At 43.9% G+C, this 25,535-nt stretch overlaps 1 protein-coding gene across 2 annotated transcripts; it reads right to left on the minus strand.

The window, feature by feature from the left end:
• Window positions 1-283: 283 nt before the first annotated feature.
• Window positions 284-24,080, minus strand: vwf (von Willebrand factor). 2 transcript variants are annotated; one of them, XM_030054586.1, is made up of 53 exons: window positions 23,804-24,080; window positions 23,614-23,665; window positions 23,273-23,416; window positions 22,810-22,912; window positions 22,500-22,708; window positions 22,097-22,218; window positions 20,207-20,423; window positions 19,989-20,111; window positions 19,793-19,904; window positions 19,622-19,668; window positions 19,394-19,530; window positions 19,074-19,212; window positions 18,129-18,229; window positions 17,838-18,033; window positions 17,527-17,742; window positions 17,095-17,341; window positions 16,861-16,958; window positions 16,400-16,551; window positions 16,197-16,300; window positions 15,979-16,117; window positions 15,705-15,839; window positions 15,485-15,631; window positions 15,238-15,378; window positions 15,037-15,135; window positions 14,775-14,931; window positions 13,487-13,654; window positions 13,228-13,363; window positions 12,819-13,128; window positions 11,438-12,593; window positions 11,250-11,354; window positions 11,037-11,180; window positions 10,793-10,936; window positions 10,466-10,630; window positions 10,258-10,304; window positions 9,926-10,103; window positions 9,483-9,724; window positions 8,924-9,113; window positions 8,477-8,818; window positions 8,142-8,380; window positions 7,833-7,935; window positions 7,622-7,693; window positions 7,003-7,107; window positions 6,698-6,903; window positions 6,454-6,603; window positions 6,211-6,327; window positions 5,729-5,909; window positions 2,991-3,031; window positions 2,419-2,535; window positions 2,023-2,121; window positions 1,153-1,281; window positions 1,009-1,048; window positions 754-851; window positions 284-608 (listed from the first exon to the last, which is right to left on the minus strand). In XM_030054586.1, exons 1-53 carry the CDS (start codon window positions 23,807-23,809, stop codon window positions 423-425), a joined length of 8,553 nt encoding a protein of 2,850 aa, XP_029910446.1. In that variant the 5' UTR covers window positions 23,810-24,080; the 3' UTR covers window positions 284-422. The 2 variants fall into 2 exon arrangements, with proteins under 2 accessions (XP_029910446.1, XP_029910447.1); XM_030054587.1 differs by lacking the exons at window positions 16,197-16,300; window positions 16,400-16,551; window positions 16,861-16,958; ... (5 more) ...; window positions 19,394-19,530; window positions 19,622-19,668.
• Window positions 24,081-25,535: the final 1,455 nt, after the last annotated feature.

Consider the following 25,535-nt stretch of genomic DNA (forward strand, 5'->3'; position numbering starts at 1 on the left):
GTGTGTGGGCGTGTGTACACCAGAGAGGGAGGAAAGAGCTTAACACCGGACTTGAATCTGATCCTCGTGTACCCTCTGCAGGCCCCTGATTTGACGCAAAATAAATAAACATATAAATAAACAATTAAATAATTCAAATAAATACACCTGTGCCCAAGCAGGCTTGTGACACGAAAAAAATGGAATTATATGATACATTTTTTTTATAAGGACTATACGACGATCACGGCAAAATTCCTGAATGCATAGATCCCTTTTTTTAAAATCAACACAGACAAGATGATAGTGTTTGCAGAAATTTGTAGTGTTTATTTTTATAAGGGTGCATGTTTATTTGGATACACACAAAATACATGATAATTCTCTCTCTCTCTCTCTCTCTCTCTCTCTCTCTCTCTCTCTCTCTCTCTCTCTCTCTCTCACTAGGTGCAGTGTTTGGACAGACAGTCACAGGCAGTGACGGACAGGACCGTGTGGTGGGTACGGGTGCCGTTGACGCACAGCACAGGCACACTGATAGGCTCCGTCTCCACGGCAGTGCAGCACACACACTCTTGCTCCACTGCAGCCCTCTCCAGGGAGTACATGGACTTGCTGCGGCACTTCCCCTGGAGGACACGGTCACAGGTGGAGAACAGAGGGGTGGGGCAGAGAACTTTCATTGAACTTTTACAGGCCAACCAACCTGGGCATTAACTATGAACCTTTACACTTAAATGTTGGGCGTGGCTGTGTGTGTGTGTAGTATCTCACCTCACAATAGTGCAATTCTATCTGCTGCTCTGATTGGCAGTCATCCACTTTGATATAGTTGAGGGTTCCCGCTGTCTTCCTACACTCTGGCTCTGTGCCTACACACACACACACACACACACACACACACACACACACACACACACACACACACACACACACAGAGAGAGAGAGAGAGAGAGAGAGAGATTATTATAATCAGAGCAAGCAGATATTCTCAAATACACCAGACTTATAGGACACAGTGCTACTCACACATCTCACAGCAACTGGTCCCAATCTGGCTGACCTTCCCCTGAAAAACAATAGATGGAGAAAAAGAAATTTAAGAACAGTTTGCTGTAGCTACAGGTTTAAGTGGTCGGATGGATGTAAGTTTTAACTTTGGCTGTACCGTACCCCATGATCCAGGCAGGCTTGGCGATCAAAGGGAGGGCAGGTAGTCACTTTAGTCTGCAGGACCAAATCTCCCTTTACATTTAAACCACAACTATACAGGTTGCAGCCATCCTTGTGAGTAGTGTTCACCTGGGGAAAGAGAGATAGGAGTGATGTATGCATGCACATGTGTGCGTCCATGATATGTATCTCTGTTGCTGGTGCCATAAAAATCCTTACTCATGCAGTGAAGAAAAAATATAGTTTCTAATTCATACCCAGCTGTTTTTGAAAGCATTTTATCGGCCCTCTGTTCCTACAAAAACTTATTTAGCACATAGAGGATTATGTCTTTATGTGACAGAATTCTTTTGATCTCTAAAGGAAAAATGAGATATTTCTTTTATTCCTACCTCCCCTCCACAGGTAGGTCAAATTGTAGGGTTAGCTGCAGAGCACAATGTCTAATGCTAAGGATTCAGTATCTTTCTCAAGGACACTTCAGCAGGACGGATTCTTGCTGTAAAATGGACTGAACCAAAGTTGATGGACTGTTTCCCCTTACCAACACCCTGATACCCAAGTTAATGTGATAAAAAAAAAAAAAAAAAAAATTAGCAAAAACATCAAAATCATAATTATTTTTTTCTGCAGCAAGTATTGTGCATGTGCTTGGGTTGGCATTCCTGCTTTATTTGACAGTCACAGTAGAGAGAGACAGGAAGGGCAGGGGAGAGAGAGGGGACGACATGCAACAAATGGTCAAAGGTCAGTTTCGAGCCCTGGATGCTGCAATCAGGACTAAGCTTTAACAGGTGGTATGTGCACTTCTAAGGTGACCCACAGGGGCGCCTCCTCATTACATTAACATCTTTTCCGTGTAGCACCTACTTGCAGACTGATGACGTGTCCATCTAGCCTTTGCATGATGCAGGCTGTGGGAACGCAGCGACCACAGCAAGCGTCTGGCTCCTTCTCCAGAGTGTATCCCTGAAACATTGTCATCAGCAGCACACATTATTTCATATAAGAGGATATATGCTGTCAATGCAAATGACCCTTTCATGAAAATTAATGACACTAAACTTAGTTACCTCCATCAAGATGACTGAAGCAAATCACAGTAAATGATGTGACCGGAACTTGGTAATGGGTTGGGTGAGAATGTAGTTGTAAGATGATAGAGGCTTTGATGAAAACAGTGGAAGATGATGATGATGAAGGTGGTGATGACAATGATGATGATGATAATAATGGTGTTTATTATTGCTAATAGATAAAAGTTACCTCAGGGCAGGTGGGACAGGTGATTCTCCTACAGGCCAGTCTGTATTTCCTCACAGCTCCAAGCTCCGCCTGACACTCACAGTGTGTACACACATCCACCATCAGCCTCTCGCCCACCTGGAAGCAAGCACACACACTGAGTGACAGCACAGACATGAATATATTTAGTATATATACAGTGTGCTAAATAGAGCTAGGCAATGTATCGATACTATATCTATATATTGATATAAGACTACAAAATGTCTGCGATTTTGTATAGTGCCGTATCATGTTACGGCATATGTGTTGTCATTTCCTAGTTTTAAAGGCTTCATAACAGTTAAAGGATGTGACTTCCTGAACTTATTAAAATGTTCTAGTTGTTCTGTTAGTTGACTCTACCTGGTTAGTCATCATATTCATATCACGGATGACTATATATCAAAAATCTCTTGTGTAAACATTTTGTGAAAGCACCAGCAGTAACCCACACAATATCATCACAATGTCAATATTGAGGTATTCAGCCAAAAAATATTGTGATATTTGATTTTGTACATATCACTCAGCCCTAGTGTTACATGACTTACTCCAATCACAGTGTGGTTAAGGACACAGGCATCCATTGGAGCTGTAAGAGAATAGCACAAACAAGATTAGGGATAATTCTATTACCATACATTCAACAGTATATAAAACCTGAAGCTTTCTAGGGTCACATCAGGTCAGCAGCACTAGCACTAGGCCTGACACTGATACCCTCTGCTGGCAAGAAACTGAAGCTGCATTTCATGATGACCAGTGTGAGAGATATGACTTATGTCCGTCAAAACTAACATTTGTGTCCAGAATATGCATTGGTAGCTTAAGAGTCAAAGGTAAGTTACCCCAAATGACTGCCTTTCATGCTTAAAAAATGTGAAAAACTGTTTTGTGAAACTTGAAAATTACTACTCATAGGTAATTCTATTTTGGGAATATTTGGCGAGCAAATACAATGGCTAAAATTACTTTTGTCAAATATATAGTTTCACTGTAATCACTTTACATTCAGGGGAGATTCAAGAGGTATTTGGGTCCACTATACTTGGGTTCTCCCCTTCATGTTATCGATCATAACCACTCACAACAAAGCCAAAGGAGAACTGTTGGCCAGAATTTGAATGCATTTAGAAAAAAAAAAAAAATCCTATTAAATGTGTAAAATTTAACGTTTTCAAACCTTTATTTTTGTCTTGTTGAAAAAACTGAGGTCACCCTCATTAGCAGTTTTTGCAGACACAGATAAAAAAAAAATGGATTTAATGGATTTCTGCTAATTTTTGTGAACATACAGTACAGGCCAAAAGTTTGGACACACCTTCTCATTCAATGCGTTTTCTTTATTTTCATGACTATTTACATTGTAGATTCTCAATGAAGGAATCAAAACTATGAATGAACACATGTGGAGGTATGTACTTAACAAAAAAAGGTGAAATAACTGAAAACATGTTTTATATTCTAGTTTCTTCAAAATAGCCACCCTTTGCTCTGATTACTGCTTTGCACACTCTTGGCATTCTCTCAAGAGCTTCAAGAGGTAGTCACCTGACATGGTTTTCACTTCACAGGTGTGCCTTATCAGGGTTAATTAGTGGAATTTCTTGCTTTATCAATGGGGTTGGGACCATCAGTTGTGTTGTGCAGAAGTCAGGTTACTACACAGCCGACAGCCCTATTGGACAACTGTTAAAATTCATATTATGGCAAGAACCAATCAGCTAACTAAAGAAAAACGAGTGGCCATCATTACTTTAAGAAATGAAGCTCAGTCAGTCCGGAAAATTGCAAAAACTTTAAATGTGTCCCCAAGTGGAGTCGCAAAAACCATCAAGCGCTACAACGAAACTGGCACACATGAGGACCGACCCAGGAAAGGAAGACCAAGAGTCACCTCTGCTTCTGAGGACAAGTTCATCCGAGTCACCAGCCTCAGAAATCGCAAGTTAACAGCAGCTCAGATCAGAGACCAGATAAATGCCACACAGAGTTCTAGCAGCAGACCCATCTCTAGAACAACTGTTAAGAGGAGACTGCGCCAATCAGGCCTTCATGGTCAAATAGCTGCTAGGAAACCACTGCTAAGGAGAGGCAACAAGCAGAAGAGATTTGTTTGGGCCAAGAAACACAAGGAATGGACATTAGACCAGTGGAAATCTGTGCTTTGGTCTGATGAGTCCAAATTTGAGATCTTTGGTTCCAACCGCCATGTCTTTGTGAGACGCAGAAAAGGTGAACGGATGGATTCCACATGCCTGGTTCCCACTGTGAAGCATGGAGGAGGAGGTGTGATGGTGTGGGGGTGTTTTGCTGGTGACACTGTTGGGGATTTATTCAAAATTGAAGGCACACTGAACCAGCATGGCTACCACAGCATCCTGCAGTGACATGCCATCCCATCCGGTTTGCGTTTAGTTGGACCATCATTTATTTTTCAACAGGACAATGACCCCAAACACACCTCCAGGCTGTGTAAGGGCTATTTGACCAAGAAGGAGAGTGATGGAGTGCTGCGGCAGATGACCTGGCCTCCACAGTCACCGGACCTGAACCCAATCGAGATGGTTTGGTGTGAGCTGGACTGCAGAGTGAAGGCAAAGGGGCCAACAAGTGCTAAACACCTCTGGGAACTCCTTCAAGACTGTTGGAAAACCATTTCAGGTGACTACCTCTTGAAGCTCATCGAGAGAATGCCAAGAGTGTGCAAAGCAGTAATCAGAGCAAAGGGTGGCTATTTTGAAGAAACTAGAATATAAAACATGTTTTCAGTTATTTCACCTTTTTTTGTTAAGTACATAACTCCACATGTGTTCATTCATAGTTTTGATTCCTTCAGTTAGAATCTACAATGTAAATAGTCATGAAAATAAAGAAAACGCATTGAATGAGAAGGTGTCTCCAAACTTTTGGCCTGTACTGTATATGCCAGCCAAGTATTCATGAGATGGAGTTACCAATGTGTGGCAACTTCATGGAGCAGTTTTTCCACGTTATTTTCACATGAATGGGACTAAATTGGGCTATGCCACTAAGTCAGACTTCTAAGCAACATAAGCATATTCAGTTCACACTTGTGCATCTAATATTTTTGACACGCAAATATGATCACGATTGCTGATGAAAACTGATGGTCCTTTAAGGGAAAGTTGCTTTTCCTTTGGCCCATGTCATCGCTGGTGCTGAACCCAAGCAGTTTGATTTAAGGGTGGTCTCCTTACTCCTGGACGGTGTGGTTTTGCTTGCACTACATGTGCTTTGAATGCATCCATCTATGTATGATGCTTACCACAGTGACAGCTGGGGCAGCAGTCCATCGTGTCACAGCGTAGCTCGGTTCCCAGGGGGCAGGACGGCGTGTCCATCATTGAGCAGCTGACGTTCGACGTTGAGATGAACACCTCACCATTCACACGTATGCATTCATGTAACACACATTTATCTTGTGGGGACTGCCATACCTCACCCACCTTCACACACACAGATGGGAATTAAAATGACAGAGAGGAGGGGAAGAGAGGCACCAAAGTAAGAAATTTATCTTTTTGGATTTGTAGCCACATTCAGTTGTGTATGGCGTACCAAGGTCAAATAGCATTTATAAATAATTTATGTTCACTGTAAACCAGTTGGAGAACCAGGTGAATAGGGTTTTTTATGCTAAATGCTACAGTCAGAGCCAGAAAGCTTAGATAATGACAGGAAAGAAATAATTACAAAGAGCTAATTGCAGATATTATTTGATTCGAGCCTGGCATCTAACACACATACATGTCTCAGCTGTCCTCCAATCAGTGTGTCCCCTCGCATCTCTCCTTCTGACTCCACACAGCTGGTCTTTGTGCACTTCCCGCAACACTCTCCTTGTGATGGGGTGTATGACGAGCCCTGCAATATAAGAGATATACTCCCATTACCACTGAAGTACAACCACTGAAGTACAATCACTGTGTGTATGTGTGTGTGTGTGTGTGTGTGTGTGTATGTGTGTGTATGTGTGTGCGTGTGTCTCACCAGGGGGCAGGATTGATCACAGACAGGCGGGGTGCACTGAGCGACGTGCAGTGATGTGTGTTTGTCCTGTAACTCGGTGCACCTGCATTTCTGACACGCCTCCTCCCATTCGCTCCCCACTGGATACACCACACCTCCAACCACACACACCTGGACACACACACAGTAATCAGAGAGCTGCAAAAAGCTCATATGCACCAAAACATGAATGCAAACACACTTTCTCACTCACACACACACACACCTTGTCTGGCAGGCAATTTGTCTCTGTGCAGCCACAATCATCGGTAGAGGACGAGGTGATGAACCCAGGAGAGCAGGTGTGAGTGGAGTTCTGGCAGTCACACACACATTCAAACACATCGCAACAATTTGTTTTTTTGACTGACAGGCGTCGGTGAGCGGGACAAGCAGGGGGAGCTTGGAGGGCACACTCTTCCTTTTTACAAACTGGGAGAGAGAAGATGCAGTGGTTAAATAAGAGAATCTAGAAGCAATCACGAAGTATGTTCCCATCCTTGCCTCGATGTATGTGTGTAAATGGCTCACCACACTCATGTACGGGCTGACATTCCCCGGGGTTTTTCAGGACCACAGTCTGTCCGTCCTCACAGCGGGGCACCTCAGGCAGATCGCAGCTCACCAGATCACACACTATAAAGTCACAGTGTCACAGTCCGCTGTAAACTATACTGACTCACTTACTGACAATGAGTTTGGATGCCAAACAATAACCACAAAGCATACGGATTAAAGCGGCACTCACTTGAATCAGTGCACCATTACAGAATGCACATGAGAGGTGTGGGCAAATAATAAAATAATACCCAGCTCTGTTGCAATGTGATGGAAAATAATTGTGCAAAAAATCGCTATGATTATAAAATAGTATTTAGGTGAGTGAGATAGGTGAGATAAACATATATAAATATAGGGGTACCAGTGTCAAAAGAGGCTGTTTTCAAATGCTTGTCTGCTTCACTCATTTTAAGATTAGCTCTTACTTTTCATTGTGAAAATAACACTACCAATATATCATCCACTCAACAACACATACTAATATTTAAATATTTTAGGTGGATATTTTGTCTGTCACATTTCTGCCTTTCTTGATGATATGAATGATATGATAATAATAATGATGCTATAATGATGATATGGTACATACCACACTCATACTCAGGGCAGCACTTGGACTCTCTCTTCTCCCTCGGGATCTCACAGGGTCCACAAACTGGGGCTGCAGACAAAGATACATGTGTAAATGTGGCATGTCAAAGCATAAAATGCAACATTGGCAATATTTAAGTCTAGCATAACCAGAATAATTAGCTGTAGATACTCTAAACAAAAGTTTCAATAACAGTAGGGGTGCTTGCCTTTGGCATCATTGCAGGGCCGGGCAGTGCAGTTGATGTGTTGTTGGTTCAAACACATGCAAATCAAACATGGGTTCTCATCAGGTACCCAGCTCTGCATATACTGTACAAACACAAACCACATTCTACTTCAGTGTATGCATTTTGTTATATTAAAAAATAACCACTAGAGGGCAGTCACAGCATGATTTAGCTTATAGGGACCTTAAGTAATGGTTGCACTGACTTCATCAGCGTCCGCTATTTAAGAAGTTGCTTTAGATTTGCCGCTGCTCCCTCATATGATAAGACACATATTCTTTGCCTCACCATGTGTGTGTGTCCATGCTGGTCGACACACTGACTACACGCATCTGGTGATACACACGCTCCATGATGCAAAACAGTTCCTCCAGGACAGAAACAGCCCTCGGTAGGCGTGTCCATACAGGATGACTCGTTACCCCTGGCAACCGTCCAGTCGCCTGGCAACGCTCGTATGCTACCACAGTCCTCCACACACCCTGTCCGACATGCATCATACTCCATGGAGCTGGGGCACTGTATTGCTGCGGCACACAGAAGAAACAAAAGTTTAGGTCAAGGCTCTGCTATTACACACGATATGACACAGACATACCACCACACATCAAACACTGACTTACGGCAAAGGTGAGGGCTCCTCCAGTCCACACACACCCCTCTCTGTCTACAGAGGTGTGCATAAGCAGAGATTAGCTCGCACACATCTGACTCCTCACAGGCCTGCTCCTCACACTTGGCAAGGAACATCTGGATGGGAACATGTGCATGACATGGCTCGAACACCTCAGAACGCAGAGCCTGACATCCCAGCGCTGCTCCAGACACACACACTGCCTTCCGTCTTGGTAGACACACACCACCATCTGTAGCCACTGTCCAATCAGACATGAAAGCTTGCTGGTCGGTGGTTGAGGTACCGTCACGAAGGGTGAGGTCGTTAACCTTTTCCTCCCCACAAGCACCTGACAGGAAGGAAAATAGAGAATTTTTTGCATGCTGCTTTATTTAACAGTTGTTCCAATACAAATGCATAGTTTTTGTAATGCATTGGAGTGGATGTATGTTACCACAGAGTCCAGCAGTGTGGCTGGTGGAGATGGAGCTGAGCAGTGTGATGGTGAACTCATTGCTCTGAGGAGTGAAAGCCAGCACGTAGCCACTCTCTGATTTCAGCTGCAGCATCACACCTCCATAACGCACCACCTCTAGTCCACCAAAACGCCATGGCAGTGCCAGCACTTCTCCATCAAGAACTGCCTACTCAAGAACACACATAGTTATTATGAGGCTTACACATTAGAGTCTGAGTGATATATCAGCTGGTCGATTTTGGCATCACAGACATAATCAATATTTGGATATATGTTGGCCAAGATACAAAAAAGACAGGAAATACTGCAGTTAGAGCACTTGAGATAATTTAAAGTGTTATGATTAAACAGTTAGTCTATTGTTTATTACAATCCTTAATTTATACAGCAATATGTCAATATCAGTATCAGTCACAAAAAAAAAGCATCAGCATCAGACAGTGGAGCTCTATTGCAGCATATTGTACATACAAACACACACACACACACACACACACACACACACACACAAAACACAATAACACTCATAGCTTACCGTCATGTCATCTTTCAGTAGCAGTTTATGTGTTCCATTGATTACTTCCATCGACTTCATGCAGACCTGGTTGTGATTGGCTGAGCCCTGGCAGGGACCGCTGTGGAGTTTGACCTCTGACCCTGCACTGATGCCTCTGCTGACAGTGAGAAGTGTGTAGGAGCACAAACCCTCCCCATCCAGCCTCAGAGCCATTCCATCAAACCTTACCACATGATTGGTGGAGCTACCCATACACATACCTGCCAACACACACCACACAGAAAGAAACAAGTGTTTGTAAATGAGCAAGGTCAACATTTGACCCATTAATGTTGGCAGCTGATAGCTGTCAGCATTTATATTTAATAGCCCAAGGGCACAGTGATGCTCACTTAATAGAGAAAGGCTAAAGTGAATGCCTGACGACTTCAGAAGCTGTTTAGTTCATCTGATGTACTTACAAGGGCACTCCCAGTGGCAGCCGCAGGTCTCCTGGACTTTGACAGGCGGCAGGTTGTTTCTGCAGGCTGGAGGCTCCAGTCTGTCACAGCTGACTTTGTGGTTCTGTACTGTCACTGCCCCACTGGGGTGGCACAGGACGGAGTGGCATCCGTCCTCCAGCAGCCATGTTTCACCGGGCTAAAACGCAGACAAGCAGGCACACACGTACACAAATGCACACATCACAATTCACACAGGTAATGCTATGACAAATGCTGTGTAAAAGATCTGTTTGAGCTCTATCACAACTTTTAATAGGTCAAGATAAACAAGTTCAGCAGACATTACTCACCTTTCTCTCATGTCCACTATCATCAACACACACACCTGGTGGACCAGCTGAGAGCCAAAACAAATCACCATTATCATTATTATTATCATCATTACAACCTTGACACAGTATAATTTAAAAAGTAGCCAATTACTTTTCCTGGAACACTGAGGCAGCATGAGCGTGCATGTGTGTGTGTGTGTGTGTGTGTGTGTGTGTGTGTAAGCACCTCTGCAGATCCTCTCTGTGTAACCATGGTCCAGAGTCAGTAGCATCAGTAGTTGGTCTATGCTCTGCAAGTGCAGAATGTTGTTTTGGTTGCCGTTGCCACCAAGCACACTTAGCTCAGTCTTGTCATAGTCTGGTCCCACTCCAATGGGGAAAACTGATACACCTAATGGAAGAGATAAATCATATCACTTCCTTGACATATGAATGAAACCACTTGAGGTACTGTATATGCTGGAGAAAATGAGGATGGAGGGCAGCATACCATTTGATCTAAACTGTAGCAGAAGAGCAGTGCCCATGTTAATCATGTCAAACAATGGCTTACCTGCTGCCAGTGCCTCATTTGCTGCTTCCTGGATGTCATCAGTTGATCTGTCAGTCACCAGCATCACCACTGCTTTGGGCACGCCTGCTCTTCCACCACTGGCTGGTGAAATGGCTGTCTGAACAGCAAATCGTAGTGCAGAGCCTGGACAGACACAACAGTGACGGTAGCGTGAGTGTTTGTCTTTATGTGCGTGTGTATGTGTGTGTGTGTGTGTGTTTGCATCAGTGTAGGTGTTCCACACCTAGGGCAGGAGGTGCACTGGGCTTGCTGTGTATGCCCTCCACCAGGGTCAGGAGGTGCGATTTGCTCTGTTCGTCCTTCCAGGTGACCTCTGCTGTGCTGCGGTCTCCGTACTGAACCACATTAACCTGGGTACCGTTCTGCCCTACACACAAAAACAAAGAGTCAGTACACTCCTAAAATTAATCTAAAAAATTTAAGGGCTGAGCCTTACCTATGTCAGCATTGTTGATGAAGGCTTTAACAAATGTCTTCATGTCCTCAAATTGTTCGCCAGCCTTCAGCAGGAACAACACATCCAAGGGCTTCTTACACGGTACTATTCAAAGACATATTCACAAATGAAAATCAGCTACAGGCTGATTGCAGGCTGAATAAGTGAAATCAGTGTGTCTGCTGTACCTGAAGGTGGCAGGGTTGGAAGGACAAGTGGTGGAAGTGTAGGGGAGAGGGGCCTGAGTGTGGTGTGTGTGATGTTCACAACTCGCTGGACAATAGATGTCAGACGACTGTAGTCATCCACCATCAGTGGGCGCTGGGGTAAGCTGAAGGGTAGCAGGTCAAATTCACGAACCTTTGGTCCAACTCCAATGGGATAGACATGCGTTTGTGTGCTTGTGGTTGGTGGGCGTGTCACTGTATCAGTAGGTGGGTTCTCAGTCACAAGGAAGACTAGCTGAGGAGGGGTCGGACCAGGGGAAGGCTGCACTGTAGCCATTTGCTGGAGGGTTGTGGTGATAGCAGTGCCTGTGTTTGTCTTATTTCCACCTCTCCAACGAATCTCCCTCAGTCTCTGTAGCAACACGGTCCTCTGCCGACGCAACTCCCAGCGACTAATCTCCACAGTGACGGTTACTGAGTACTGGATCACAGTGATACGAATTAACTCCTCCTCCTCTGTCAGCTGTGAGATAACTTCCTCCAAAAAGAGTAGGGACTTGTTAAAGTTGACCTCACCAACTGAATCAGAGCCCTCAATGATAAATGTCACATCTTTGGCTGGTGAGATAGAGGGGGAAGATGTGGTGACTGGAGACAGGCCAGATGGCAAGGTGGGATTAATGGTACTGGGGAGATGTTGTGTAGGGTTGGGCTCCAGGCGAGGAGGCTGGAGAGTGGTGGTTGTACTCTGTTGAGGTTTACCCTGCGTAGGCTTGGGTGGAGGAGGTTTTGCCCCCTCAGGCTCCATTCCCAGGGTGCAGAGGTAATCTGTCAGCTCTAGGAGACGATCAGGCAGCTCCTCGGTGCTGCTTAGCACATAAGCCCTGTTCTCTGGGTTGGCCTTGGTAATGTCATTAATCTGCCCCATGTTAACCCCAGGACCCAGAGCTACTGTCAGGGTGGTGATGGTCTTCTTGCGGAGCATCTTGGCGGTGGCACGGATTGGGCGAGGGTTGGCACTGGCTGTCAAGATGATGGCGACACGGCCTGCGTTCTCACGTTTGTTCTTATCGTAGATGTTGATTGCCAGATATTTGACAGCCTCATCCAGGAATGCTGCATCTCCTCCTGTGTAATGCAGCTCACGCACAGTCTTCTTAAACAACCACTTCTGAACCTACAAGCAGAATTGGGGAGAGAGGAGGGAGACACAGAGTAGGGATCAAGCAGAGAGATACAGACCTTTGCCATGACTTTCAGTTTCAGTATGTCAGCAATGTAGCTAGTTTCTGCAGATCACTGGATCAATAAAGTATTAATCCACAGAATACTTAATGCAACACTGCATATTCATCCATGAATGCATGCATGCTAAGATGATGTGAAGTATATGTCTACCTACCTGCAGGTCGTATGTTTTGACTCCAGAGTGGAAGAGCAGTACTGTGGCTCGAGTGTGAGCCGAGCCCATCCGGAAGCGTTCCACCACCCCCAGGATAAACTCTTTGGTTGCCTGGAACTCATCCTCGCTCAGTGCTGCTGAACCATCCAATAAGAAAGCCAGATCCATGGCACGGTCACAGGTGCCTTCAGGCATCATGGTGGAGAAGGGAAGGGCAGTCGGGGTAGTTGAAGGAGGAGTCGGCGTGGGAGTGGTGGACATGCTCAAGGACGTACAAACTTCACAGCTCAGGGTGTTGTTTTCACAGTGACTGCAGTAAACAAAAGCAAGAATAACCAGTCTTTAATATCCAAATGTGTTGCTGACAGAAAAACAGGCAGTGTGTGAGTATTGTAGTCTACAGTATTACCATATTTTGCAGTGCTCAGGGTCATTGTGGTTGAGGATGACTTTGTTGCCGTGGGAGATTCTCTGACCCTCATGGATACACACCTGGCACTGGGAGGGCTCTACACAACGCATGGTCACCTCATCCAAGAGTTGGCCTAAGCATTACAAGGCTAAAGGTTAAACTCACCCTTGCATGCATCCAGTCTGAGACATAGAAAAAATAAATAAAATCTCATTGAATAGATTTGCATGTAACAGGTACAATATTTTTTTGACACCTGGGGGGCAGTTGGCATGGCAACCTTCCACACAAGTGAGCGAACAGTGGAGGGGGTCTGGGTGCTGGCAGGTGATGGGACAGGAAGGGCTGCAAGTGTTGTACCTCCACTGACACAGCTCCTCCCCTGTAACTGGGTCTTTAGCATTCAGCTGCTCACAGCTCATAGCTAGGAAACACACAAAAATAGGTCAGGATGTATAGTATGTACACTTACTTCTTCAACTGTACGTGATTTGTGTCCTGCATAATCAAGTAAAGAGGAATGAATAAAAAGTTTTTCACTGAGGAATATTTGGAATACATTTACATGCCATTACATATTATTTATGATTTCTTACTACAACTGAACCTAAAGAGTGAGACAAACATTTAAAGACAATTTGATGTTTCAGCTGGCAGAACTACAAGAATTGACGATTTTTCAATACACAACAATGGACTCACAATACAACAGAAACTGTGATAAATGTGGTCTGTGACTGAAGAAGTTTCATTCAAGCTACATGTTTCTTCCTTCAAGTTATGAATGAATCAGCAAAGCAGGGTGTGAAGCTGTGACACCGGATTGTGTACATTTTTTTCTGTTGTACTTACTTACTTATATGATCATATCCACAGGAGATCAATGATATTGTGATACTGTATTTAGCTATGTGATACGTGCTGTGAATTTTTCCATCACAATATATTGTGTTACAATATATTGTTACATGCTGGGTGAGCGTATGAACTCCAAGTTAGAGGTAAGCAAGAAAGCGGTACAGAAGTCGTGTAGTGTACTGTGTGTTCTTTGGTCAGGCACATGGCAAAAATGTTTACCTTAAACGTCTGTGTTTACGACTAAAATATTCAGCAAGGCTTCGTTTTTGTTTTTACTTTCCCAGCCATGTGATTTTGCCAATTTATAAGACACTGTCAAAAGGTTTAGCTTGGCCAGACTGCCATGGTGCATTTTCAAACCTAGAAATGTGAAAAAAATAAATAAATAAATAAACAGTCTGCACACTAGAGTTGGCTCTCACAGCATTTTTGGTGTTATTGACAGTAAAACACCAACCAATTCGAGTGTGCAGACTATTTCTTCACATTCCATGGACTATTTTCAGTGTAGCACTCAGCTTTAATTTTTGTATGTGCATGCATTTTGTTTATATATGTGTATATTCAAATATTCAACATTCATTTAAAAAAACATTTAAAAGGAAATGATGTCGTATAATAAGTTTGTGAGTTTCCCCAGGGCACTGAAAATGTTATAATCTCAATAGGATGTCTTCAAAACTCACGACAAAGATCATTGGACCTCCAGCTGATGTTCACACCCTTCTCAGAACAAGCCTGAGCGTATGCCGCGATGACATCACAGAAACACACACAGTCGCCCACTGAAGGACAAGAGCATGCTGCCTCCACACACATCTCTACGTAGGGCTCGGCATCCACCTTAAAACACACAGGGAGAGGGAGAAAGAAGGCTAAATGAATAAAATGAACAGGGCCTCTGACTATGGCTGCTAAAATGCATAATGTGTCTGTATTAAGTCTCACCTGGCTGTTGCATTCCTTAAAGAGTGAGCCAGTGAGCACACGACATGACTGCTCCACTGTTACCAGCCTCATAAGGTTATCACTGCAGGGAACAGGCAACTACACACACACATACAATTATTAAAGTCTCTATCAGTATCACATATCCCGTCCTGTGATAGTAGGACTAGAATTAGTATTTAATATATGACCAGATTTTACCTGTTTTACATCGGCACAACTGGGTTTGACCTTCCAGGAGTTCCCAAAGTGGGAGGAGTCCACCTCTAGCTGGTTATTACTGCTCATCAGGTCATTGTTGACGTTCCCATCAAAGTTACCACACAGACCACACACCCGCCCCTTCACACAACACAATGCATGCAACATAAGAGGACATGTTAAAGATAAACTGAAAGTGCTGTATGGTTGTAATTACTACAAGGGCAATATTATACTAAATCATTACCCTGTATTTAGCTGAGATGTGGACAAGGAGACGGGTGCCCTGGTCCCAGCTGATGGAAATGTCTTTCTCCAGCAGCAGGATGTAGAACTGACCAGATCGGACTATCTCCACCCCTGTGCCTTGTAATACTGGCCTCTTCATCCTCACCTATAGGAATGGAAGTTTACAGTACTGAATGTCTCTGAATTGTGTGTGTGTTATTTGTGTGTTTGTGTGTTACCTCTCCATGCTGCATAGTAATCAATCCTCCCTTGTAAAAGACTGTGACAGCTTTAGCACAGCGATGACCCACAATTCCACAGGCCTCATTCTCCACCATCACACGGAATGAACCTTCCTCTCCATTACACATATCCTGCACGTAAAGCAAGAGTGAAAAGGGAGAAGGACAGAGAGCAGCAGAGAAAGGAAATGCTATTGTCGTTTGCTGTTTTGACACCACAGTGTATTCTGCGGTCGATTCCAGAGTCCTTTCGGATGTCTCTGACTCTCACCTGGACCAGGACGTACTGGCAGAGGCCAGGGAAGGAGTATTTCAGACCATCAAAGGTGATGTAATGCCCCTCCCCCACAGTGCGGCATACTCCATCACACACCTTCTCTGTGCAACGCCATTTCCTGTTCTCACACACACTGTACAAGAGGAAGCCTGTTTAGCAAGTGCAGCGTGTGTATCCACCTTTGCAAACATGTGCATAAACAGGCTCTTTACCAGGTGTTGCAGTCCATAGTAATGCTGTGTCCTGACGCATAAGGCCTGTTGTTATGGTAACAGGGACACTGCTCTGGTGCGATGCATTCTCTGCGGTGGCGTACCTGAAATCAATCAGCTACAGGTTTGTACAGGTTTGGTGCTTTGTCCACTAACAGGCACGCGTATACAGACACACACAGGAAAACACAAATAATGCCTACCGTGCCAGGCGGACAGAGGCAGCCAGGGATGCAGGCGAGGCTGACGCAGGGCAGATCCAGGTTCTGACAGGTTCTGGCACACTCCAGCCCTTTTCCTCCTGCATCACACTCTGCTCGGATCAGCGGAGGAGGGCAGGGGGCTGACCGCCTCTCTGCACTCACACAAACACAAACACAAACACAAACATGCAGTTCAGTTAGGTGAAGCGAAGGGCAATTCCTAAAACGCAGAACTGTTGGTATTCAGCAGAATCACAAAAGCAGATTGACTTTATTTGCCAACTAAATTTACAAGAACTTTTGGCAGCAGTGGTGCAGACACATACAGTATATTGGTTTTTCAGTACATACTGGTGCATAGGTACAAGGACAACAGGGTTACACATGCAACACAAAGGGGGCAGTTTGAGATATGGCACGTACAGCATCACACACATCATTGAACTTTACTCAAATTGTACCTCTGGACGGTGTCAGCTCATCATCATAGAAGAGGTCAGACAGCATGGTGTCACTCGTTTCACTGGAGCTGCAGCGCATGGAGCCGTTCTCACAGTAACTACACATATGCACACAAGCAAAAAAAAAAAACAAAAAAAACACAAAAGTTCAAAGCACATTCAAGAAACAAGATATGTCTTTGTATATATACTGTACAAACTAGCTTCTACACACACACACACACACACACTGACCAGATGCTGTTATGATCAGCATAGACATCGTTAGGCTGGTAGAGCTGCCCGTCATGCAGGCAGGTACAGAGGTCGGCTGTCACACACTCTCCAGAGTCGCTCAGGTACTGTCCGACAGGGCAGAAACAACCCTCCTCACACACCCTCTCTCCATCACAGCCCGCTTCAGCTCCAGACAAAGAGCGACACGTCCTGTCACACACACTCCCGCAGGCCTCGTACACCTGGCCTCCAGTGCACTCCAGGTCTGCAAGGAGTGTTAAACACATCACAAATGTTGACCCACAAATCTTTATAAGACAAATGTACCAGATCTGTTATGTTATATATAGGGCTAGGGGTTATATATGTTACATATATATAAGTGGATTATGGCTGATTGCATGCACATTATTTCAGTGTGTGAGAGCCTTTGTGTGTGTGTTGAACTACCGCAGAGGGAGGGAGATCTCCAGTTGAGCAGCACCCCTCTGGCAGAGCAGGCAGCAGCGTAGGCAGCCAGAGCAGAGCAGAGGCACTCCTCGCCGTCCACACAGGCACACACATCGTAACGGCAGAACCGCTGGAACGGACCCGGGTTCACCAGGAAGTGGCACGGGCTGAACACCTCTGACATCATCACCAAACATGCCTCCTCTGCAAAACGCACTTAAAGGAGGACGAACGTTGGAGGTTAGTTTTAGTGAGGTGTTGTGATGACTTGAATGTGTATGTATTTGTGTGTTGGCCGTGAGGTTATGTACCTCTTTTGGGGTTAACTGCACATGGATCGGTCTCATGTTTATGGGTGGATTCGCAGTCTCCGTTGATCCTCCAGGACTGCCCGAACGCCTGCGGCTCCGCCTCAACCAGTCCAGCACCAGACAGGAAGTCGTCACCTTGGTTACCATTGTAGTTACCACAGAGACCACAGGTGCGTCCTGCCCATGTTGGTCCCAGCTGGGGAAGTGGCCAGAATTCAAAATTTCACTTTGTTTTCGAGCATTTACATATTTGTTTTCCAAAAAATTCTTTATCAGCTACTCATGTCCGACCTTCAAAAGCACACGGCCGCGCCCATCCCAGTCCAGACGAAGGTCATCTCCAAATTTCACACGCACTGAGGACAGAACAGACCTCTGGATTCGAAGACGGCCTGTAAAAACATCATACCCACATGCACACACACACACAGGAAACAGATAATGGCTTGTGAAATGTCACATATTACAATACAATCAGATGCAACTTTGTCGTGTTAGATAGCAACCAACGACTCCACAGTGGAGCCTGCAGGATGACTCAGAGGACAGGTAGTTCAGAGGGTTCAAATGTGCGTTTTATTCCCCTCTACAGGTGGAAAAAGTGGACTTTTTGTTTTTCATTTAACCTAATTTTTTATGCCTTCTATTTTACCTGAGCCATTGGTTTGTATAGTATTACACAGAAAAACACAATGTCTTGTTCAAACATAGATTGGGCATAACAGTTTTATAGTGATGAAAGATACAGTATTTAAATGAATGTGCTTACTATGCTGATACTGAATTGATGGTAGGCTATGTGTCTTTAAATATATATGTGTGTGTGTGTGTGTGTGTGTGTGTGTGTGTGTGTGTGTGTGTGTGTGTGTGTGTGTGTGTCTGTGTCTGTGTGTGTGTGTATAAAAAAACAAAAAAGGTATTTTCCTTTGTTTTAACATTTAACAAAACATTTTAAATATTTCCTGTAGTTTCTCTGTTATGCTGTGGACATATGCATATTATCACACAAAGTGATTACATATGAATACTCACTAAACGGGATGGGGGTGGAGGGGTAGTTGTAAAGAAACTGTTTCTCTTTATTGTCTCCTTAGTACCATTTTTCCTTTGGCTTGACAGTTTTTATCCTGCAGTTTTACTGCAAAAAAACACAACTCTGCAAAATCCTGGAGGCACTGTAAACAATAGACCTCCTCCACATATTTTATGCTGTTACACACAAAGTCACTGGCATACCATGATGCATTGGGGTCTGGATGTCCATCCCATTGACAGAGACTACCCCTCCGTGCTTTAGCTTCACTGTCATGTCCTCCAGAGTAGGCAGAGTGAGAGTCACTGAGCGCGTGCACACAGCATCCTGATCGTCTGCACACTGAAACAAAGCACCAACAATCAAATTACCGTAGTGGACAAAGACGTGAGTGGAATGAACATAACAAAAAAAAAAAAAAAAAGTATAGATAATCATGCATGGAATTGCTGTAATATCAAATAGAGAAATGTAAAGAAAAATGCTGATCATACAATAAAAAAGCAGCACTGGATGCCATTACCTGTACATTCTCAATGATGACAGAAAACTGACTTTCTGCACAGTCTCTTGCCAGCAGATACTGACAGTGACCAGTGAAGGTGAAGAACTTGTTGTCAAAGGTCTTGAAGTGTGACTGGCCAACCACCAAGCACTCACCTGCAAACAAATGTAAAATGCATTTTCATCAGTCATAAATGATCAACCCAAGCAAAGTGGTTACTAAACTGAATTTGTGAGTTGTTCCCACCAGGACAGCCTTCATTGGTGCATTCCCAGGAACCATGGCGGCACACACTGTAGAGGAGAGACAGATCCTACCTTACACATTCCGTATGACAATGTGTCTACTGCATTATGTGACTCATGCATGTTGAATGTATTGATGTGTCAGGAAATGTACAGTACATTACCCACTCACCAGGTGTTGCAGTCCTGAGAGATACTGGATCCTGGAGGGAAATGCCGCCCCATGTGCACACAGGAACACTGGGACACTTCCACACAGCGATCACCGTCTAACACCTTACCCACTGAAACACACATTTACATGTTTTAACTGCAATCACAGACAGGGATACATAGGACAAAGGACAGAGACAGAGTTTGGGGTTTACCAGGGCATGTACAGCCGTCAACACAGTCCTCCTTACAGACCTCCTGGATGTTGAGACTCTGGCAAGTTGTCGAGCAGGACTTGCTGCATTCACTGTACTGCATCCCTACTGGGCACTTGGGGGCTGTATACATGCACACACAAGCATACACACACAATATGATTATGAATGTGACTTAAATAGTCAGTCACCACCTCATTATTGATTAACTGACTTACAGCATTGGCTCTCCTCCAGCCAGCCCTGTAGAAGGATCCCGTGGGCGTGGCATGTGCGGGCATACTCCAATAAGAGTGGACAGTAGCAGTCTGGCCCGTCCCCCCTACAGTGACACACCTCCTCCTCACACAGTGACAGAAAGGCCTCAGGGGAAACCAGGTGGGCACAATGCAGAAACACACCGGAGGTCTGCAACACACTGCAGCCGGACAAAATCTTCACAAACACACACACACACACTGTGGTTAGTCCACAATTTCAGCAAAAAAAGATTCATCTCAAAGCTTATAGTCAAGTTCAAGTCTGTCATTACCACCGTCACAGCTACCAGTTTTCATTATTTAAAAATAAAACTAACATGTGTAACAATATAAAAAAGACATTGATAAATGATGATTGAAGTAACATATTTTATGGTTGAAAGGATGATGGATTCTAGAGAGACATTTTAGTGGGTGGGTGTGTTTAGAGGTGCTTAATTTGGGGGAATATATTTCAACGACAATGACAGGCACCAATGACATCATGATGGAAAACATTGTTTTTTACAGTTTTTTGCAAAATGACAAATCAATTTCAGTAAGACTAATAGAAAATGATTAAATCCTGCAGTGAAAAGGAAAAAAATAGCTTTTAAAAATAATGGAATCTGCCTGCGAAGATCTTGTAAGTAATTATTAGAATCATTTGTGCCACTCCCATTGCACTGCACTTACTAAAGGTTGAGTTTGTACCAAGAATCTGCTCCTCTCCAAATAAATACTTCCCACTAACATACACTCCATGAGGTACGACGTGAAACCCGACTACCGACTAGAACAGAATCTATTCGCTTGTTTGTTCACAGCTGACGGTTATTCAGGCAATGTATCAAAGCTGCCCAGTACTGCGAGGTGGTGATAAAATGCAGTGCTTTCACACCAGCATTCAGCTTTAAAATTCCCTCATACATGGTCCTGAAGTATAGACTAATGTTGCTGAAACGGGCCCCGTCTCTTCATATCCAACCCCACCCACACAGACCCAAAGATGTTACAGGCTTTTTCGGCTGGATTGGCAGCAGTGTGTTCATATTCATTAGATCTGGATGCTTACCAAGACAGAGACTGCTCATGTTTAAGAGAGAGATTGTGTTCAGTTCCCATGTTGGAATACCATCTGCCTTGACTAAAACAAATCTACAGGGAAAATAGTCTGACGAGAAAGGCACATTGATAGAAGAATGAGTATACAGACGGAGGATCAATTCTACTGACACTTCTCAAAGCCAAAAACATATGGGACTGTGGACAGACTACTAAAAAGGACGTGGGAAGAGTATTTTCTGACTCTATGAAAACTCTGTCAATCTATATGAGGAGACTGACAGCGAGATTGACATTGCGTCTGTCTTGTGTGCTGTGTTTGCTGGGCAAGGGTCTGTCCTTTGTGAAAATACCATCTGGAAGAGGTCCAAATGTTCTCCTTAATAGTGCAGTCTCATATCAAATGTTGTGAAGTAGTGCCGGATGACAGAGAGAAGACAGAGAGAAATATGCAGTGAAAGAAGAGAGGAAGAGGTTAGATTAAACAAGAGCGAGGTGGGTGAGGCTGTGTAGAGGCTTGTTGCACAGTACAAACAATATTCGCTGGATGCCAAATACTTTCACATCCAAGGCTCAGATCCTGTCCCTTTTTAATGTCTGTCTATCTCTATTTGTGCTGCTTCTTTCAGTAAATACTCTGAAAGCTAAACTTTCCCCGCACTCTTATATTGGTAAGCTACACACTAAATGTAATGACATCCTAACAGATGAACAGCTGAATGTTATAATGCACGCACTCATACACATATGCATGTATGCGTGCACACATGTGGACACACACAAGACCGTGATTTGTCCTCTCACCACTGAAGTCTCCTTTGTGCTGTTACAGGATTGGCTGGGAGTTGTGACTCGTCGACATGACTGCCCGGCCCCCTTCACTGCCCATGAATTTGCAAAGTCATAACTGTCCTCTGTTATGAATCCTGAAATCACACAATATCAAAGGCAATCATAACAAAGTTCTTCTTAATCTCACTCCCACCACTGTTCCTTTTCTTCCTTTCTTTTTTCCCTCTTATCTTTTCCTGTTTGGGGTTGCTATTCTTCCTGCTGCTGAGTGGTGGTGACTCAGATCATTTCCTAAATTCCAGTTGTAATGAACTTTGTCTCCTTCTGTTCTTTCTCACACACAAATACACCTTTTGCACTCTAGCATTTACACACTTTTTTCCCATACTCTGCCCATTTTTGCTGATGCATGTACCTTCTTGGGCAGTATATTCATCAGCAGATACAGAGTTGAAGTTGCCACACAGGCCACAAGTGCGGTTGGCATGGTGTTTGGTCAGGGTCACAGCAATGTTGGCAGCATTATCAATGGTCACTGTGAAGCCAAACTCTTCACTCCACATCTTATAGAAACCCAGCTCCGAACCCACAAACACAGAATGGGATGCATAGGGCAGAGAGAGTCTGCACAGAAGGGAACACACAGTAGAATGTCATGATGCACTAAGCTATGTTTTTATAATACATATCACAAAAACAATCATGTCCCTAAAATATTCTTTTACCTTTTCTCTCCATGGGAGAGTCGTCCATCTACAGCCAGGTGGAGCTCAAAGACGTCCCCCAAAAACAGAGTGACCCCACTCCGTTTCCCATGGACAAAGTCACCTGCAGATACAACACACATTTAGTAATTGTACCACTCTGGCATTGCTACACAAAAACTGAGCTTAAACTGGAATTTTGGTTTATTAAAGAAAAAAAAAAATGACTATATGAACATACACTAGTTTTTGACTCTAAAGCGTATGAAAATGGAAGCGTAAAAGAAAAATGCTGTTTTGCTTGACAGGTATGTCCAAAGTACCATACAATGCTGTGAGTGCATAAACAGTTTTTGCATGCATGGTCTCAAAGAGCATCAAATCCCTGACAGTGGCCATGTTAGTGCTATGCCAAGCAGGACATGCACTGGCCACTTATTATAATTCAAATCTGTTTCTTTGTGCCAGTCTGCGGGTGACTCACCGAGCAGTGTGAAGGAGCGATGGTTGCAGTCCCCTACCAGTAAGTAGCTGCAATCTCCGGGAAACTCATACAAAACACCATCAAATGTGTGAACGTGGTGCCGTCCAAACAGACTGCATCTCCCAGTCATGCCTGTTACAAAAGCTAGACACACAAAATGCAGCAGTATACGGTGTAAAAGTGGGACTGGAGCTGACTTCACAACACATCACACATTCTTAAGAGCTATATAACAACATGTCTTTTTGCAGATGTCAACAGAAATTTGACCAAAAAAAAAGTTGATTACACTAAATCCTTGCTGGATAAAGAATATAAATGCACCCTGATGCAATACTTGCCAGTCAGATGCAGGAGAATCCAAAGTTCACGCCAACATCCACGCACACACACCTGTAACACACACAAATATGCTCTCAGTCAATAACATAATCTATCATCATCGCAAACTTTATCATCCATCTTCAAATTCCACTTATTCAGCCGTATGAGAGTGCTTGGCCTATTCTGTGAACCTCGTCCTCCCCCTACCTCCATGGCTCCAGAAGCAGCTAATCCACAGAGTTGGCCAGAGAACACAAAACAAAATCCAAACTGGAGAAGGGTAAATCCAAAGGATGCACTTTCAGACTGTGCACAGTCAAGGCATGGTGAACAGTGGAATCTCTTCTGTCAAACACAGGCTGAACGGAGGAAAGGGTAAAACACTTAAGCGCAGACACAAAGACTCAACTACACTGAAAGCTCTGATTTATAGCACTCCAGCCCTGCTATCACATGTCTTTTGATACCGTGTGTTTGTGTGTGTGTGTGCACTTTTTGAGGTCTGCCCCTTTGGTTTTCCCTGAAAGTCCTGGCCTCTTGCACCCCTCCTCTTTCCAGGTTAAGCCAAAAGAGAGAGAGAGTTTGCGTGAGTGTGAGAGAAAGAGAGAGAGAGAGAGTATTATTCTGTCCACCACTCTGTGCCCTCCAGACAAACCCCACCACACACACCCTGTAGTACAATACCAGGATGTGCCCGCTGATCGCCTGGCTGAATGATTAGTCTACGTATACGCATGTGTATCAATGCCAACACAAACATCTCATGGGGAAAACACACATTTGCTGGAGATACTGCACGCAATAACACTGCAGAACGTGATGCACACACAAACACATGACTCATGTACAAAAATACTAGTATCACATGCAGAGAAACACACACGAACAATGGGAACCTGTCCCTATCAAGGGTCTCAGGTGTAAATTTTACAGATCATTCAGGAAGACAGACAGAAAGAGAAAAGAAATATTATCGCCTTGCACACACTCAAACACACACGTACACACAGTGTCAGGATCTCACCAACATAAATATTAACCTAGAGGCCACACAGCCCTCTCCGGTTTTCTGTCAAATCGTTAAACATGCTGCCAATTTAAACTAACACAAAAGACTACTAAATTATAACCTTGTCTCTGAGTCCAGGCTGTGAAATGATGTAAGCAGTGTGCAGCTTCAGACAACTTAGGGGCATTTCTTTCTTTCTTTTCTTTCGGATGCAGCAGAGAACAAAACCCTCAGCACCCATGAAAAATTTATTACCAGCACAGCCTAAATAAAACTACAAAAGATCATATTGGAAATTTCAGTAATATGAGATTGCCCACTAAGTGTGTCCGTGCGCGCGTTTGACTTTGTGCGTGCACGTGTAAGCTGGAAACGAGCCGGCCTCTATGGGAACGGCGTACCGAAGACATGCTCGTGCACTGTGTTCATTCATGTATATTCAATCCGTGAACGCGCTTTCCTTATTCTAGGAGATTACGTCATCGCACTGCCCAGGGTGCTGGGGAACTTGCAACAGGGATTATTTTATAGCCTAGCTCACAGTAGACTATTGTTTCATGCATTTTTACCATTTCATGCAGGGATGCAATAGCTCCAGCAAGCCTATAATAGACTACATATGGGGCACTGTGCAAATATCACGGCACATATCTCGGTCCCTATAGGAATAGTAATACGATAGGAAATTAAGGAAATAAACCTTCAAGTACACACAAAAAAATACTATTAAGTCATAATAAGTCCACTGTAGCCACAAGTCGCTATAGGAATAGTGAGAATATTAAAATGATATAGTAATGTATAACAATGTCATCAGATCACTTTGAGTACAACAAACTTAAAATTAATCACTACAGGAATGGGGGGGCGGTAATATTATGAGCCAGGTGCTTTTTCGTCAAGGTAGCATAATGTTAAAAATGGAAAATG

The sequence above is a fragment of the Myripristis murdjan genome, chromosome 6 (genome assembly GCF_902150065.1).
Source record: "Myripristis murdjan chromosome 6, fMyrMur1.1, whole genome shotgun sequence".
In the NCBI taxonomy this organism is placed as follows: Eukaryota; Metazoa; Chordata; class Actinopteri; order Holocentriformes; family Holocentridae; genus Myripristis; species Myripristis murdjan.